Below are 17,140 nucleotides of genomic sequence, written 5' to 3' on the forward strand. Positions count from 1 at the left end.
GAGAGCAATGAACACAATAGTTAGCAATAGTATGTAGACAATCAGCGTGAGTAGTACAAGTCCAATTTAATGTAAAAATATTGAGATGCATAAATAAAAGGGTAATGTGATTATCTCTGGTGGTATGATTATGGGGTCTTGCTATTTTCTTTGACTTACATTACTTTTGTAAAAGAGAAAAAGAAAATAGAAAAATTATGTATTCAAAAGTAAATCACAAACTGAGAACATTTGAAAACTATAAGGCAAGAGTTTAACAGACTTAATATATGTAAAAAATTGTTCCAAAATTAATACCAGAAAGGCAGAAAACACAAAATTAACAAAGATATTGGGTTAAAATAATACATAAAAACAGTAAGCATAAACAAACTCAACCACATTGCTAATCAAATAGAAAAATGAAGACTTTAAGATACAACTGTCTCAAATTAGCAAAGATGAAAAATAACCAATAACAGAAAAAGTTCACAAGGATCCATTCAGTTGGGTGTTCCCTTATGTTGCTTTAAGTGATACTACAGACCCAATCCTTTACTTATATGAAAAGTTTGGAGCTGTGTATTAGACTGCAGAATTTTTTAGATTTAAAGAAAGAAAGAAGGTACATGTAATATATTAAAAAGTTCCTCCAGTCAGGTGGGGGGCTGTACCCCATAATAAAATACAGTAATATTTCTATAGTTAAACATGTAAATATTCACAAGATGTGGAATAAAGACTAAAAATAGCCTCATTTCTGTTGCTGATAGCTTTGCCACAAAATGAATTTAGTTCAGATTTTGTGGTAAAATAAATCATAAAAAGTTTATGTTTCTCAGAGCCTTTTAGATTTCAAAATTATTGATAATAAATTCCAAACTGTTCAAACAATCTTTCTGAAAATATATTGGCCACATAATTATAAACTTGGACTTCAAAAAGTTCATTCCTTTTGACCTACATGCATGGGGCACTAAATAGAAATGCAGACAAAGCTATGCTCCAGGATGTTCATGATAATTTATAATGAAGTGGAATCAGCATGAAAGTATAACAACAAAGTAATGGGAGAGCCAGACAAAAGGACATTATATGGCCATATAAATCATTTGGAAGAGGATACTTAATGACTCAGGAAAAGGCTCATTACTTACTCCTGAATGAAAAGTAATCAAGACATAAAACTTCAGATTTAGGGGGATGTCAATTAAAAATATACACACATATTTGTAGAATGAAAGGCTTGAAGAGAATATATCAAAATATCAAGAGATTATAGCTCAATGATGGGATCATGGGTGATATTTATTGTTTTATTTATGACTTTATCTTTTAAGCTTTTTAGAATGAGCATGTGATACTTTTCATAATTGTTAAAGTAATTCTACACAGGATTTATATCATTGATCTTTCTATTTATCTGAGGACATTCTGTAACCCTGGTAGGAGGTATGTGTTCCATAAGTATATATGGAGTGAATGAATGGCTTTGCATTGCTCTTCCCTTCCTGGGAGAGTTTGGCTTGTGGTGCTGAAGCCCTGAAGGAGATTTCCACACGTCCAGCTCATAGGAGTGGTGGGAGGTGGGGTAACGGCTACTCTCCATGAGATCACGGCCATAACTTACTTGACACCTGCTGAAAAGCTCACCACAGGGAAGAAGAGCCCATCGGTGTTGAAGTTCTCAAACATCCCCTGCACAGGCTGCCCGTTGATGCGGAAAGAGATGCTGGGCACCCCAAGGTCCAGGCAACAGCTCACCACGTCGTCCGATTTCAGGAGATGCTGGTTGATGGAGGCCACAGCTCTGGGAATGCGGCCTGGTGAGCAAAGAACAAGAAAAAGGTGTGTGGGACTCTAGAGTCTAGAGGAAACGCTCACAAGCCACCTGGGGGAGGTGGGAAGTAAGATGGCACACAGGAGGTCTGGTCATGCTATTGCATTTGAAGTACAACCTGGCTTTCTGAAACAGTGTGAGAAGAGCAATGAGAAATGACTTCCTAGGCTGATGAGTGGGCAACCTGAACAGCATGAGTCTCAGAGGAAACTCTCAAGCTGCCAGAAATGAGAACAAACAAGAATTCAACCTGCTCAATGTGTGCTCAGACTCTGGCCTGGTGTCTGAAATAACGGACAGACTGGGAGGTGGTAGTGGTGGAGGGTGGTGTGTGTGTGTGTGTGTGTGTGTGTGTGTGTGTGTGTGTGTGTGTCTGCTATTTCTTCTAAATAATGTTCTGGCAAGCTTACTTAGTGCTAGCCTAGTATTTCATTCCTGGAGTTACAGAAACAAAAACAATAGCAATAGCATTTGTTGTTGATTACACTGTGTCAGGCTCTCTTCTAATCACTCTATAAGGAATAATTTATTCAACATTTACAGCAATCCCACGCCAGTATTATTTTCATTTGACAGATGAGGACAATTGAGTCCACAAAGGTAAGTGACTTGACCAAGGTCACACAGTTAGTAAGTGGCAGAACCAAGACTCAAGCCCAGGTAGTCTCGTTCTAGACACACCCCTTACCTGCTACACACTACTGTCTCTTGAGCGGTATATAGCATATCAGTCATTCATTTAATCAAAAGCGTAGGAATAATAATGGTAAAAACAACTATTGACAGCCATGAGGGAATCACTACACCCATTTTACAGATGTAGAAGCTGATGTTTTTGGTAATATCACAGGCTCAGGTTCATGTAGCGGGTAAAGACTTGGAATTTGAATTCAGCCCTCTGTGACTTCAAGATCTCTCGCCACCCTCACCCCCATGCTATCATATTACAGAGCAATTGGAAGGATACACACCTTAAGTGTGGGTGCAGGACTCTTCAAAATTGTTAGGAGCCTTGAAAGCCCTCACAGGGGTAGATATAGCCACTTTAGTATTGGATGCAGGAGCCATCAAAGTCAAGAACAGCAAAGCCATCTAGCTATTACACTATGCGGCAGAGTTGGCTTATTTGTTTTAAAGAATTTTTCTACCTCAGATAGGCAGAAAGACAGTCACTTATACTCTATATCGGTGACTTCTTTGTTGTTGTTGCATATATTTTTCATAAGATGATTTTGTCATTTCCTGACCTAATGAGAAAATCACCTCTTGCTTTTCTGTCACACCATCCCATTGTGGAAGTTCTACAAGTAAGTTATCATAACCACTCCCCTCCGCCCCCCAAGGTTTACAGTTTTGGGGAAGATTGCAATGAAGCAGCAAAAATAAGGTGTTAAAATGAGGTCTCAGAAGAATTTATAAAATGTATCATTTTTCTTGATTACAGCATAATACAATTTCATTACAAATGTTTGTCAGATATATAGAAAAAGTAGAAACAAGGAAAAAATGTAACTCAATAAGAAATGCTTCTACTCTTTCATATATATATACTTCCCATCCAAACTGGGATATTTAATAACTTGTTTTTACTACAGATTAGATTAAAACATTTTATTTATAATGAAATGGTCATTAGAAACTGAATTTTAATGGCTTTATACTATGCCATGAAAAGGTAACCTTTAAAATCCCCTTAGGATGTGTGTTGTTTATAAATTTTACACATAAATCTATGCTATGTAATATTTCTAGTCTCAGCTTAGAACTATTTAAACTTTTGATTATTTAATGTTTTGTTGTGATTACTGTTTATTAGTGGTCACTGTTATTCTAGTAATAGATTCTAAACTAAGCACTGGGTTTTAAAATAGTAAAACGGCTACACTATCCTATATAATAAAACCCTAATATGCAAATTGATGGAAAGGCAGAACGACCAGTCGCTATGACATGCACTGACCACCAGGGGGCAGATGCTCAATGCAGGAGCTGTCCCCTGGTGGTCAGTGTGCTTCCACAGGGGGAGTGCCGCTCAGCAAGAAGCTAGGCTCATGGCTGTCAAGTGCAGCAGCAGTGGTGGGAGCCTCTCTTGCCTCTGTGGCAGCACTAAGGACCCCTCGGGGGATGTCTGACTGCCAGCTAGGCCCGCTCCCTGTGGGCCAGCAGTCAGACATCTCCTGAGGGGTTCCAGACTGTGAGAGGGTGCAGGCTGGGTGGAGGAACCAAACGCCCCCCCCCCCCCAGGGCACGAATGTCGTGCACTGGGCCTCTAGTCCTTAATAAAAATAAAATAAAATTAGATGCCCCCTTCTGGTTATTTTGGGTGATTGGCAAAACCATATTGTATATACCCCCGACTTTCCACAAACAGGAATGAGCCCAGATACTGTGCTTAGGGTTGGGGATCAAAGACAGAAGAGCCAGTTCCTGCCCTGAAGAAGCCCATCATCTACTGGGAAATACACATTCAAATAAAGAATTACAATTCAGTATAAATACTGGAATAAAGGAGATGACTTCTGGAGGTAGACGATATCAAGTTGACTTGAATAAAAGGTTCACTACATAAATGGTAAAGAAAAGAGCAATCTAAACAGAATGAATGGCTTATGCAAAAGCAGTGCATGACATATAGTAAGTCCTCACTTAGCATGGTCCACAGGCTCTTAAAAACTGTAACTTTGAGTGAAATGACATATAAAGAAACCAATTTTACCTAACGTACATGTCCAAACTGTCCCAGTCTGAGTGGCCTGAAATGGGAAGGCGTGAGCTCCCGGAGGGTGGGTCCCACCTGTGCATGAGCTGCTGGATAATGTCTGGTCACCTGCAGCCCTGAACTGGCATAGTGGGTTGGAAAATCATGATCTTGTTTTTATTCATCTTTCTTACACGTATGTATAGCTTACATTTATTTCAATGTTTAATATTTTAGAAGTGCTTATTTAGAAGTTTGATGCTTTTATGTCCAGAAATGCTATAGAACTTAACTCTTGTTTAAATCTATTAGCCTATGGTGAAATTGATCTCATTTATCTAGTGAACCTTTCTTTCTTCAAGTCAACTTGTCCCATGCTCCCAAGGCAACTTGACATCCTCTACCTCTAGAAGTCTTCTCCTTTATTCCAATCTTTGGGATTTGGAAGGAAACTGGAGTACCTGGAGAAAACCCACACAGACCTGGGGAGGACATGCAAACTCCACATAGATATGCCCCAGCTGAGAATCAATCCCCTTCCCCCTTCCATCAACATTATAATAAAATGATGTGAGTGAAACGATGTTACAGGACCTGCTGTATTTGCAGAATGGCTAGAGTTTGGTGACGCTGGGATGTGGGAAATAATGGGGGCTTAATGAGGAGATGTGATGCAGGATAAAGCTGAACCGGAACCTGGAACCTGGATTCCCTGTCCCGCACCAGCACATAACAAATTCAGTGTCAAATAGCAAATTGGCCTGGAGGGCCTCAGACCAGTTTCTGTAACTTTATATCTTGCTTCAGTACTGAGAACGAGGAGCAAGTTCCTCATTGCCGACCCTAGAGTCAACTATCTATTTATTGTTTGTTTATTAAATTTATTGGCATGACATTGGTTAATAAAGTTCAACATTACTTAAAACAGAACAAATATAAGCCAAACTTGGAGTGTGTGGGTTTGACCCCTTTTGATTTCCCCATTTGAGAAGACTGAGTACTCTTAGTTCGTTTCATGGAGTTTAGATATCCCAGGTCCCAGAATCCTTTCTACCTTATCACAGTCAAGTCCACCAGGAAAGGAACCTGTGAAATCAAAACTCTGCAAACCCGTTATATTGTCTCATTCTTGAGATTTTTTTTATTTTCCCATTAAAAACAAATATTTCTGCTTCAATCATTCCTTGTTTGATCAGTATAAAGTCTGGAAAATATCACTATAGTCATCTGAACAAATCCCAAGAGATTTCTGTTAATTTGGGAAAATTGGAAACTAATGGAAACGCTAGGTTGGAAAACTACCTTTAAAAGTATCCAGATCCTTACTGGGTAAAAATATAATTTAGAAAGACCTTTACTTTTCTGAGAACTTCAACTAGGACAAAGCTAACTGTCTTGAATTGTGACTCCAGGGTCCCCTCTTCCCATACTCTGGGAGTGCACTGTTGGCTTCTATGCCACTCTGAGCCTTGACCAGTGACGATAAAGAGTAGCTTTCATGAGGATGCTATGCCTAAGCAGGACTTTGATGCCATCAGAGGCTGAGTTCTGAGCTTTACTTAGCCTTTGATACACCATAGTTGCCAGGGCCTTTCCCAGGAACAATGGCAGGGAGACTCCTGCCTGGCTTACTTGCTCGGTTGAAAACCACCACCAGGACCAGCAATTATGTCCTTGGGGTAAATGACACTGCCTTTTACCCTTTTATTCTAAGAGAGTGGGTGCCAAGGAGAAGTTGCTATCAGAACACTTGATAAGATCCTCTGTAGGCAAGTCCTACTCTGAGCCTATTTTTAAAACATAGGTGTAGAGAATACAGAGTTGGGATCAATATTATCTAGAAACTGAAGAGAGTCTGTTGCTAATCACTTGATAGGAAGCATACATTTAGCAAGTACTCAGAGCAACATAATGGGAAGTATGTCTGAATAAAAAGTACATTATAAAAGGTCATCTGATAAAGTACACCTAGTTTTAAAATGTGAGAAGTGTGAAGATTTTGAAACTAGAAAATGATGGAATCAGGATATAGCTTTTGTACATTCTGTGTTATAAATCCGTTCTATCTGGAGGAAGCAACTGCTACCCTTGTGAGGGCTTTTAAGGCTCCAAATGATTCAGAAGGGCCCTGCACCCCATGTTTAAGGGAGGCCGAGGGAGGGTCAAGGGGGAAAATAAAAAGGAGACATATGTACTACTGTTTGTAATATTTTAAGAAATAAAACAAAATTTTTTTAAAAAGATACTTGTCCTTTCAGAACCTAGAGACAGAACCTAGCGAGACAACCTGGCTGAAGAACCTAGAGACAGAACCTGGCTACAGAACCTGGATAGAACATGGCAAGAGAACCTGACTAGAACCTGGTGACTGAACCTGGCTGGAAAACCTGGACAGAACCTGGCTGGAGAACCTGGCTGGAGAATCTAGCGAGAGAACATGGACACAGAACCTAGCTGGAGATCCTAGACAGAACTTGGCTGGAGATCCTGGCTAGAGGAACCTGGCTATGATGATCACCCGAAGGCTGCCTCCGTGTCATTCCTTCTTCGCCAACTCCGTCCACACCTTTGGGGACCCCTGGACCTGCTGGGGTTGGACCCCAGCACAAGTTAATGGTGATTAACAAAAATAGTTTCTGCTGACCTGGCCAGGGTGGCTCAGTTGATTGGAGTGTCATCCCATGCACTGAAAAGCTGTGGGTTCAATTCCTGGGCAGAGCGCATACCTAGGTTGTAGGTTTGGTCCCTGATTGGGACATGTATGCAAGACAGCCGATCGATGTTCTCTCTCACATCAATATTTCTCCATAATTCTCTCCCTTCCCCTCTCTCCCTCTTTCTGAAATCAATGAGCATATCTCCTGATGAGGATTAAAAAAAAATGTTTCTGTTGAACAGACAAAAAGTAAGTTGTAGTAGGGAGGTTTCTACCCTCTGACACTTATTAAAAAACCCCTAACAAAATTCAAAAAAATAAAAAATAAAATCACTGTATTAAGTTAATGAAATCATTAAGTCCTTTTATTGATAGTGCTCAAAAAAAGTCACTTTCAAATATGTTTAATAAATTTAACCTCTTTTAGAACAATGGACAGAAAAAGCTGTAGCAAGGAAAAGCAGAGTTGGTGCAGAGAGTTTGTTTCTAAGTTGCCTCAACTGCTTTCTTTTCAATATATTAAGAACTCTGAGTAATCCTAGGGATCACCCATGAGACAGGCTGGGAGGTGCCCTGGCTTTGCTGGTCTGAAGAAACCCCTGACTGATAGGCTCAGGCCCACCTGGAACTCCAGGAAAGGCCATTTCTAACCTAGCATTTTAGGATAAAGGAAAAAACCATTTTATCATCTGCTGCACATCTTCAGATTAACCCAAGGATATATTACTGCAGCTTTAGTCTATTGTGATGAGTAATGTAGGCAACTGGGAACACTGATGCTCAGCACTTCTATTACCCTGGGCACTGCAGAGCTGGCATTATAACATAAACACAAATACTTAGGCAACTGGAAAGAGAGAGGGTTCACTGGGGCTGGAAAGGTCTGAGTCATAATGGGGTGAGTTTTGATATACAAACAGGTACCCTGGGGTTCATCTTAGTAAGGAGACAGATAAAGACCCTCTTATATAAATTTGACTATAGAGACACATTATCCTGATGAGTCAGAAGTCATGTTAAATCAAGAGGCACACCATTCATTCACTTCTTGTTATCACTCATCTCTTGGGAAGGTAAATTCCTCTACTTGTTTTGATTTTGCAAGGAAAACGTTGTTAAAAAGGCAGGGTAGGTGTGACCTCCTCCTGTGAAACTGCTCCCTAGCCAGTAACATACTCTAGGCTGCTCTGAGCCACATTCAACTCCGAATGCAGACCTGAAAGGCTACATGAAGGCCCTGCCAGGAGAGGGACAGTGGTGCCATGACAATAAAAGAACCATTTCTCCCAGAGGGAAAACGCAGAGGCTGAGCTGACCTCGGATTCTGTAGAGAGGGCTGGGCAGGGTTGAGAAGGGGGATATTTGTACAGCGGATACTTGAAAGAGAATTCACAGGCTTCTGTGGTGAAATAGACCTATTAAGACTGGCCTCCTGCTACACAGAGAAAAAGCTCATGGATACTCCCAGGATGTCACTCTGAAACTTCCTTTCCCATTCAGCATGGGACTTGGGTTCTTTAGCCCCTTAAGATGGGGCTACTCTTATGGTCTCGAGTGAGGGACCCGGAATTCTGGGCTTGGTCTTTAGGAGAACAGTGGACTCTGCAGGCAAGGAGGGAAGTGCAAGTGATATTTACTGGGTATCTAATGTGTGTCAAGAACTTCATGTCCCTTCTGGAGATTATTATGGAAGGTGAAATAAGCGAGTAGGGAAGAGAAAAATATCACATGACCTCACTTATACGTGGAATCTAAAGAAATAAACTGAAAAACAAAATAGTTCCAAAGACAAGGAAGCATACAATAGACTGACGAATCTCAGAGGGAAGGAGGTGGGTAGGAAGAGATTAACAAAGAATTTATATGCATATACGCATAACCCATGGACACAGACAATAGTGTGGTGAAGGCCTGGGGAGGGGGCAGTAGTGGGGAGGAAGGTGTCACTGGGGTGGCGGGGAGGAAGGGGGACATCTGTAATACTTTCAACAATAAAGATAAACTAAAAACAATTAAAAAACGTCATGTCCCTCATCTCATTTAAATTCTACAAGAGCATATAGCACATCTTCATTTTATCTGAGGAAACCAAGTCTTTGAGAGGTTAAGCCATTTGCCCAGTAAGTGGAGGAGCTGGGATTCAAACCGGGCATAACTCCAAAGCCCTGCTGTTTCTTCGAGTCTTTCCAATAACAAAGCATTGGAGGCACTGCCATTTTCCCCAACCATGACAACATCTCTACTGTGCTTCCATAAGTGCATTGAAGACCAGTCCAAGGCAGTGGCTTAATTTATGCACACATGTAAGTTGAAAGTTAGTGGGCCTGAGCATTTGGATCTCAAGGAAAAGGAGAAAAACTATCATAACCAGTTTCCAATATCTCTCCCTGGCCACCCTCCATTCCCTCTGATAGCAAGTAAGTTGGAGGGTCATTTCCATTTTATTTCTTCAGCAGACAATTACCCGTTCATCAGATAGTCCAGAATTCACTGCTATCCTGGTGAGAGTCATTAACAGAACCCTATTTCATCAGCTGGGGCACATGCTGACATATTTACCCGTGGTGCCTTCTGTGAGATATATATTCCTGTGTGCCGGTTGGAGAATTCAGACACAAGGAAGCTTTGTATTTCAGTGAGCATGAAAATTATAAATCTCACAGGCACTGGTTTCCCTACATCTCATCAGGTGCTGAAGACTGAGGGGTGAAGTTTCCTAAACGTACTTGTATTACTAAGCGTGGGTAACGTTCAGAGAGCCACTGCCAGCTTCTGAAAAGCTGAGACCCAAGCCTCCTCCCCATCACCAATCACAGAGGCACTGCTAGTGATAACTGGTGTGGGCGTGTCCACCTCCCTGGTCTTCAGAGGAGGGAGGACAAGAGGAATGAGGGGAGCACTGTCCACTCCTGTGCCCTGTACGCTCCTGGAATGATACACAATTAGATGGAGGGTCAGGTCCTAAATGCACAGACAGCAGCCCTTTCTGGATATACAATGAGTGGGCTCTCTGACTCCCTCCTGACTAACTGATATATTTATTCTGGAAATTCTACAAAGGGATATACTGGTGGTTCCATGTAGTGCTGCAAAGTCTGGAAAAGACCAAACATTTTTCTTTTCTTTGAGAATTGTTAGTTTCTCTTCGAAACAAGAGTCCAATTTGTTTCATACAAGAGTGTAAATGTGTTTCATAGTTCTTTAACCAACCCCCATGCAGAGTTCTCTTTGGGAGTAGACTAGCACCCCAAAAATACTCTTGCACTGTGTTGGTGAGATGGTGGGAGATGAGCAGCAAACAGAAGGCAATGGGGTAATCATTGTCTCAAGTCAATGCTCTTCATTCCTTCACAGATTCAATTCCACCAAACTCAGGAGCTGTGGGTGGGTGTGAGCACAATGATGTCTCCTCAAATCACTTCCCGAAAGACAACGTTCTGAGAACCTTGTGACATGTGATGATAACCTAAGGGCAATGCTACTACTGCACAGCCACACATGATGGGGCTCTGAGAACCGAGAAGGCAAGACCCACCCCTACCCCCATGAAGATGGAACCAGGGAAGGTTAAGTTGGGAGGATAAGAGAACAACAAGACAAGACTTTCACCTGTTCTAACCCATCATCCTGCCGTTCTGAATCTGGTTTTGTCTGTACCATGCTGACCCTCGGACACATAAAACACGGACAGAGATAGGGCTCTCTCTTTCTTCCCATGAATAACCCAAGACAAGTATGTAAATAAGTTCACACCATTCCTAAGAGTTTAAAGATGTTTAAAATGAATTTAAAACAGCACACACACCTACAAACACAAATTGAAAATAAAGCCTACAAGAAATTGAAAATAAAGTCTACAAGAAGCATGTCATCAGGACCTGAGCTAATGGTTTTAGCCTGAAAGCTAAGGGCAGAAGGAAAACGTGATGGGTTTCCAGTTACAAAAGAAAATGGACAGATTTGTCATTTAGAGACAAACTTTTCCCTCCTATTGAATTGAAGGTAGGATGTGTGTCATGGTTCCTTATGTAAGAGGCACGCAGCACAATGCTTATGTAAGGGATTTCTATAAGGAACACATTTGCAGTTTTGCAAAAGATACAGGTAAAACACACTGCGGACAGCGAGGGAGAACTCCTGTGCTGGGCTGAGAGCATGGGCAGTCTTGCATTTTCACCTGGCGGAAGCCAGCTCATTCCTGCACAGCCACAGGCCATAGACGCACTTGGGGAAAACAATGTTTATTTTTAAAAAGGAAGCTTCAGATTATTTTTAACTGATTACCATCTCCAATGTATCAGGTACAGACCCAGACATTTTATAAAGTGCATCATGAAGTAACATGTTGCACTGACAAGGTGTCAGGCTTATTGTCAGATCTGGATCCCTCCCAGTGTGACTGTGAATAAATGACTTAAATATTTTTATGCCTCAGTTTCCACATCTGTAATATGGGGTCAATATTATCTACCTTAAGGGGTCATTGTAAAGATAAAAAGGGAGGAAACATGTACAAAAGATTTGTAGCTCACTGCCCAGTCATAAATGCTGAGTCTTTCTCCTTCCCCGTTTGTCCATATAATCCTGAAAGTCTCTGCTCGTCAGGCTGTACAGACACAGAGCTTGAAAGGGAAGGGGCCGAACCCATCACGCAGCTGAAGTGCCAGAGTCATGGCTAAAAGCAAGTGTCTCATTTCAGATCTGATGTTCTTCCCACCTCACCATCTCTAGTTTATGCTCGAGTCTATATCATTCATACAGAAAGTGACAGTTTCAGTTCACACAAGTCAAGTCTCAATCACCCCTAGTAAAAGATAAGGGGCCAAAGCTTTGGCAAAGTACTCACCTGACCAAAGGTGAAGTCCATCAAAGCCATAGGAGTACAGGTCATCACCAACACCATTGCCTCCCCATCCTTCTCCACCTCCGGGGTACGGAGCGTAGCCCGAGGACGAGGCCCAGCCCACCCGCAGGTGTGTGGGCTCTGGTGTTAGGAAGGGGTCCACCTGGTCAATAATGAGCTCGAAGTACCACTTCTTGTACTGTGCTGAGCCCTCAGCGACTCCCAGGAAGATGTTTGGCCGAATACTGAAATTAAACATAGGGCAGGTGGCATTTACTGATTCTTAAGAACTGAGAAAGCAAATTGAACCAGACCAGAGGAGGCACTGCTCAATTAATCCAAGGGCAAGAGCAATTTTGTGTTTTTCATATTGTTCTAAAGTAGAAAAAGCTTTGAGCCACCAACAATTTTTGTTGTTGTTGTTGTTAATTCTCACCTGATGATGTATCTATATCTATATCTATATCTATATCTATATCTATATCTATATCTATATCTATATCTATATCTATATCTATATCTATATCTATCTATATCTTTCTTTTTCCCCCACTGATTTTTCAGAGAGTAGAAGGGGTACAGGAGGTCGGGGAGGGGGTTGTAGGAGAGAGAAACATCGATGTGAGAGAGAGACATTGATTGGTTGCCTCCTGCACACTCCCGATGAGGGTGGGGGATGGAACAGCAACCCAGGTACGTGCCCTTGACTGCGAATGGAACCCAAGACCCTTCAGTGCATGGGCCAATGCTCTAATCACTGAGCAATACTGGCCATGGCGAGCCTCCAACACCTGATCAAATTCTTAGGAAGGTGTCAGGACAACATTAATTTCATTATAAAATATAGAGAACCTGTCTCTCTTTAAATGTTCCACTCAAGGTAACTAACATTTACTGAGTGTCAGCCACAGGTAAAGAGGTTGAAGATGTTATATAGAGCTGCATGATTACAAATCCTCATTTCTTATTGTAAGTGAAAGAAATGGCTTCTTCCATTCTTCCAGTAAATTGGTTTAATCATTTCATAACAGCAGCTTTGTCACCAAGCATTATTAATAACAATGGCCCTTTGAAAGCATTAAGAAGTCACATTAGAAATAAGCCAGACAGAGAAGAAAATACTGCGTAGTACCACTTATATGTGGAATCTAAATAAAAATGCATAGAAACAGACAATAGAAAAGTGTTTGCCAGGCGCTGAGGTGGGGACAGGAAAAATAGGTAGAGGTTGGTGAAAGACTATAAACTTTCAGTTGTAAGATGAAGTCTGAGGATCTAATGTATAACATGGTGACTATAGCTGATGGCATTGTATTGCATAATTGAAATTTGCTAAGAGAGAACTTAAATGTCCTTATCCTCCTCCCCCCAAAAGGGGAACTATGTGGGGTGATGGATGTATTATTCAATCCTTTGGGTAGAGTTCCTTCACAATGTACATGTATATCAAATCATCATGTTGTACATTTTGAATGTCTTACCATATTGTTGGTCAATTATACTTCAATACAGCTGAAAAAAAATAAAATTCAACCTAGATGACAGAAAAAGGGGTGGGAGAAGAACTCACTTTTAGGCAACCTTTTAAAGGCCAGAGGTTTTAATGTATTTAGCAAAGTGGTTAAGACCTTGGGACAAAACACTCAGTTTTTCTGGGTTTCTACTGTTCTGGGCTGGGGTAGTGTTCCATTTTGGATGGGCAGGGAAAAACCAGGCTGGTCCCAAGAAGAAAAATGTTGGTATGGATGGCTTAGCTCTGCTGGCTGCTCTACACTTCAGAGGGAAGGTTCTTCTCTCACCATTGCAGATTAGGAAGTGGGTCCAGGTGGAAAGTTGCTGAAGAACCTTGGGCCTGCCGAGTCCAGGCCCAGTGAGTTCACAGACTCTCAGGTGTGGACCATCAGCCTAGGGTTCTACCTGTGTCCATGCTTTCCATCTGACTGGCACAGTTATTCCTGGGTAAATGGCCATGTGCCAGAGGATTCACTAAGCCATGGTATCAACATGGGACATCTATTCTGTAAGAGATTTGTAGAAAAAAGTTGGTATATAGAAATAAGAATAAATATGTTATGAAGAAGGTACAAGATAAATCTTCATTGATGTTTAAAAGAAAATGTGGTAGACCACTTCCGGCCAAATTCTTCAGCCCTTGGGTGGTACATATACTCCTTGGGCACTTCAGGAGAGAGTAGGTTGGAGTCCAAGGCCCTAAAAGACTGCACATGTGCCTGCTCTCATATGTGCCAGAATCATCATGGAAATGGTGGGTGAGTGGCTTTGGAGTTCAAATCAGCCCTCTTCCCTGTCTGGAGACAAGATGCCCCTTTTGGAACAATGATGGTGGCCTTACCTCGTCACGTCGTTAATCAGCCGTGTCTGCAGGAGCAGGTTTCTCCGGGGCAGCAAGTTGTCACAGATCAGATTCTGGTTGGCTCTCACAGCCACCCCATTGCAGAGACAGAGGGAGCACAGGACATCTAGAACCTGCAGCAAGACGTGTCCACCAACTTAGGGCCTGACTGCCAGGTGACAGGACAGAAGCAGGCTTCCCACAGGGTAAGGGCCAGGTGACAGGAGGGAGGACCTGTTTACAGTCAAGGAAGCCTCACCTCCACCCCAGGCGTGGGTCAGTAATGCCCCAGAGCCTTCAGCCTCTTGGGAAATGAGACTGGGCTTCCTACCATCCCCTCTGCCCTGGTCTCATGCCCTTTCCTCCAAATTGCACATGTCATTTGTGGTTACTGTTCTGTTAAAGTGGATGAGTCTGGCTCTGAAGACTGACTGCCTAGATCAGTGGTCGGCAAACTGCGGCTCAGCAAACCGCGGCTCGCGAGCCACATGCGGCTCTTTGGCCCCTTGAGTGTGGCTCTTCCACAAAATACTGGCTCTTTCACAAAATACCAACTTCTGCACATGGGCCACGAAGTTTCAATCACACTGTACGTGTGCGCCTGCACGTGGTATTTTGTGGAATAGCCACACTGAAGGGGCCAAAGAGCCACATGTGGCTTGCAAGCCACGGTTTGCCGACCACGGGCCTAGATTAATAACCCTTCCAGGGCCAGGACCAGGGTGAGGAGAGGTATTCAGGATACAAAATCCAGGCACCTCTTGGAGTTGTGCAGGAGTAGAGGCCTGGGATGGAAGGCCCTTCATTGGCCACAAACTGAATCTGATGCTCCACTCTGCACCATGATCAACAGGCACTAATACAGCTCTCCCGGAAAGGCACTAGGGTTCCCATTGGGCTCAGTCCCTGGCACGTCGTAGCAGGCTTAGGAAGCTCCTGTGGGTTGGGTAGATGTGATAGTAGGACAGGTTCCGGTCTGTGGGTCTCTCACTGTGAAGATACTCTTATATTCCTAGAAATCCATCTTCAAAAGCATTTCACCTGCTCTCCTTCTCCCCCCTAGAGTGATGCCAAACTTGCAAGAGCACAGTGGCACCTGAATCTATGAGACCAGCCAGCAGCTTCTGTTCCTTTTGTTTGCCAGCTACACTGGCCTTTTCCACCACAAGCTGGCCTCTCACCCACCCTGACTCCTTGTGCATCATCCTCTTTCATTCAGATTCTGTGTTCCTGCCACGGCAGAGCACACTGTGCTGGACCAGGTACTGCTCCTCCCTGTCTCCCCTACAGGGAGCCATGTGCAAACAGCAGTCCGTAAGTAAAAGCCAGGACTGTGGCAGGCTGTATTGACAAGGAGGTGGTGGCTGCATTTCAGTCTTTTGCCGGGAGCCGGTCTATCCTTGCTGTTTCAAGGGACCTGGCATATATGGCATACTGTTCTTAATATGTTTGCTCACCTTCTTGGCACTACGTGTTTTAACCAAGGTCTCTGAGAAAGGTTGTTTCCCCTGGTAGGGATTTTCCCCTGAAGTTAGGGAGGGAATAAAACCTCTTAACTAAGTGCCAGGTGGGTAATTAATCACTTTAACTACGAACAATCATGCTTAAGCTACATAATCTTTACTCCCTGGAATGGAGATAAGAAACGCCCTAACCTTTGTAATAGAGATTGATAGGATTGGAATCAACTGGTATAAATACAGATGTAACAAGACAGAACTAAGAGAGACAGAACCTAGGCACAGAACCTACACAGAACGTTCTCTAGAGACAGAAGAACTTCGCTGGAGAGAACATGGCAAAAGATCCTGGACAGAAACTGGAGACAGAACCTAGAGACAGAACCTAGCGAGAGAACATGGCAAAAGATCCTGGACTGAACCTGACTACAGAAATTGGCAAGAGAACCTGACTAGAACCTGGTGACTGAACCTGGCTGGAGAACCTAGCGAGGGAACATGGCTACTGAACCTGACTATAGAACATGGCAAGAGAACCTGACTAGAACCTGGCTACAGAACCTGGCTGGAGAACCTGGAGAACCTGGCTGGAGAACCTAGCAGAACTTCGCTGGAGATCCAGACCAGAACTTGGCTGGAGATCCTGGCTAGAGATCCTGGCTAGGCTGCTGATCAACTGAACGCTGTCTCTGTGTCATTCCTTCTTCGCCGACTCCATCCACACCTTTGGGGACCCCTGGACCTGCGGGGGTTGGACCCCAGAAGTCTTTCAAAGTGGCCACTGGAAGACTCAATGCTTCATGGGTTGGATGACTTCAGGTTGTTGGTAGCATTTGTATTCATAATTCTCACAAACCAGTTTTCTACCTGACTCCCTGAATGTCAATTTTTTTCCACATAAATACAAAGCACATTTATGGGACAAGCAGAAAAGGATCCCAAAGAGAGTTTTATGGACTCGTACCATCACCAGTCTGTGGAATGTATGGGTTGTAAAACTGGAAATCCAGAGGATAATTTCTCAAAGAAAAGAGCCATAGATGGCCAGGAAATTAAATACTTATCACCCAGTCTATCATACATTTTCATCTGTCTTGCCTTGGAGTGACAGATGCAGGAGCTTTGCTGTAACAGCCTGAGGGAAGCAGCTTAATCTACATACAATGTAATAGCAGAGAGAAAAAGGGTTCCGAGAAAGAACATAGCCTAATAGTGTCTCATCTCCGAATAGATAGTGCCATAAAGTATTGTGGCTGGCATTGTTTAGGCCAGTGGTTCTCAACCTTCTGGCCCTTTAAGTACAGTTCCTCA

General features: G+C 42.7%; 1 protein-coding gene across 1 annotated transcript in view; it reads right to left on the reverse strand.

Moving 5' to 3' along the window:
* RYR3 (ryanodine receptor 3) overlaps positions 1-17,140 on the reverse strand; it is a 370,839-nt gene that overhangs the window by 228,976 nt on the left and 124,723 nt on the right. The window contains exons 17-19 of the mRNA XM_036346438.1: positions 14,370-14,503; positions 12,020-12,261; positions 1,610-1,802 (exon numbers count right to left, since the gene is read on the reverse strand). Coding sequence (XP_036202331.1) covers positions 1,610-1,802; positions 12,020-12,261; positions 14,370-14,503 — 569 coding nt within the window. The remainder of the gene's footprint in view (positions 1-1,609; positions 1,803-12,019; positions 12,262-14,369; positions 14,504-17,140) is intronic.

Source organism: Myotis myotis, unplaced genomic scaffold, assembly GCF_014108235.1.
Source record: "Myotis myotis isolate mMyoMyo1 unplaced genomic scaffold, mMyoMyo1.p scaffold_m19_p_1, whole genome shotgun sequence".
Taxonomy (NCBI): Eukaryota; Metazoa; Chordata; class Mammalia; order Chiroptera; family Vespertilionidae; genus Myotis; species Myotis myotis.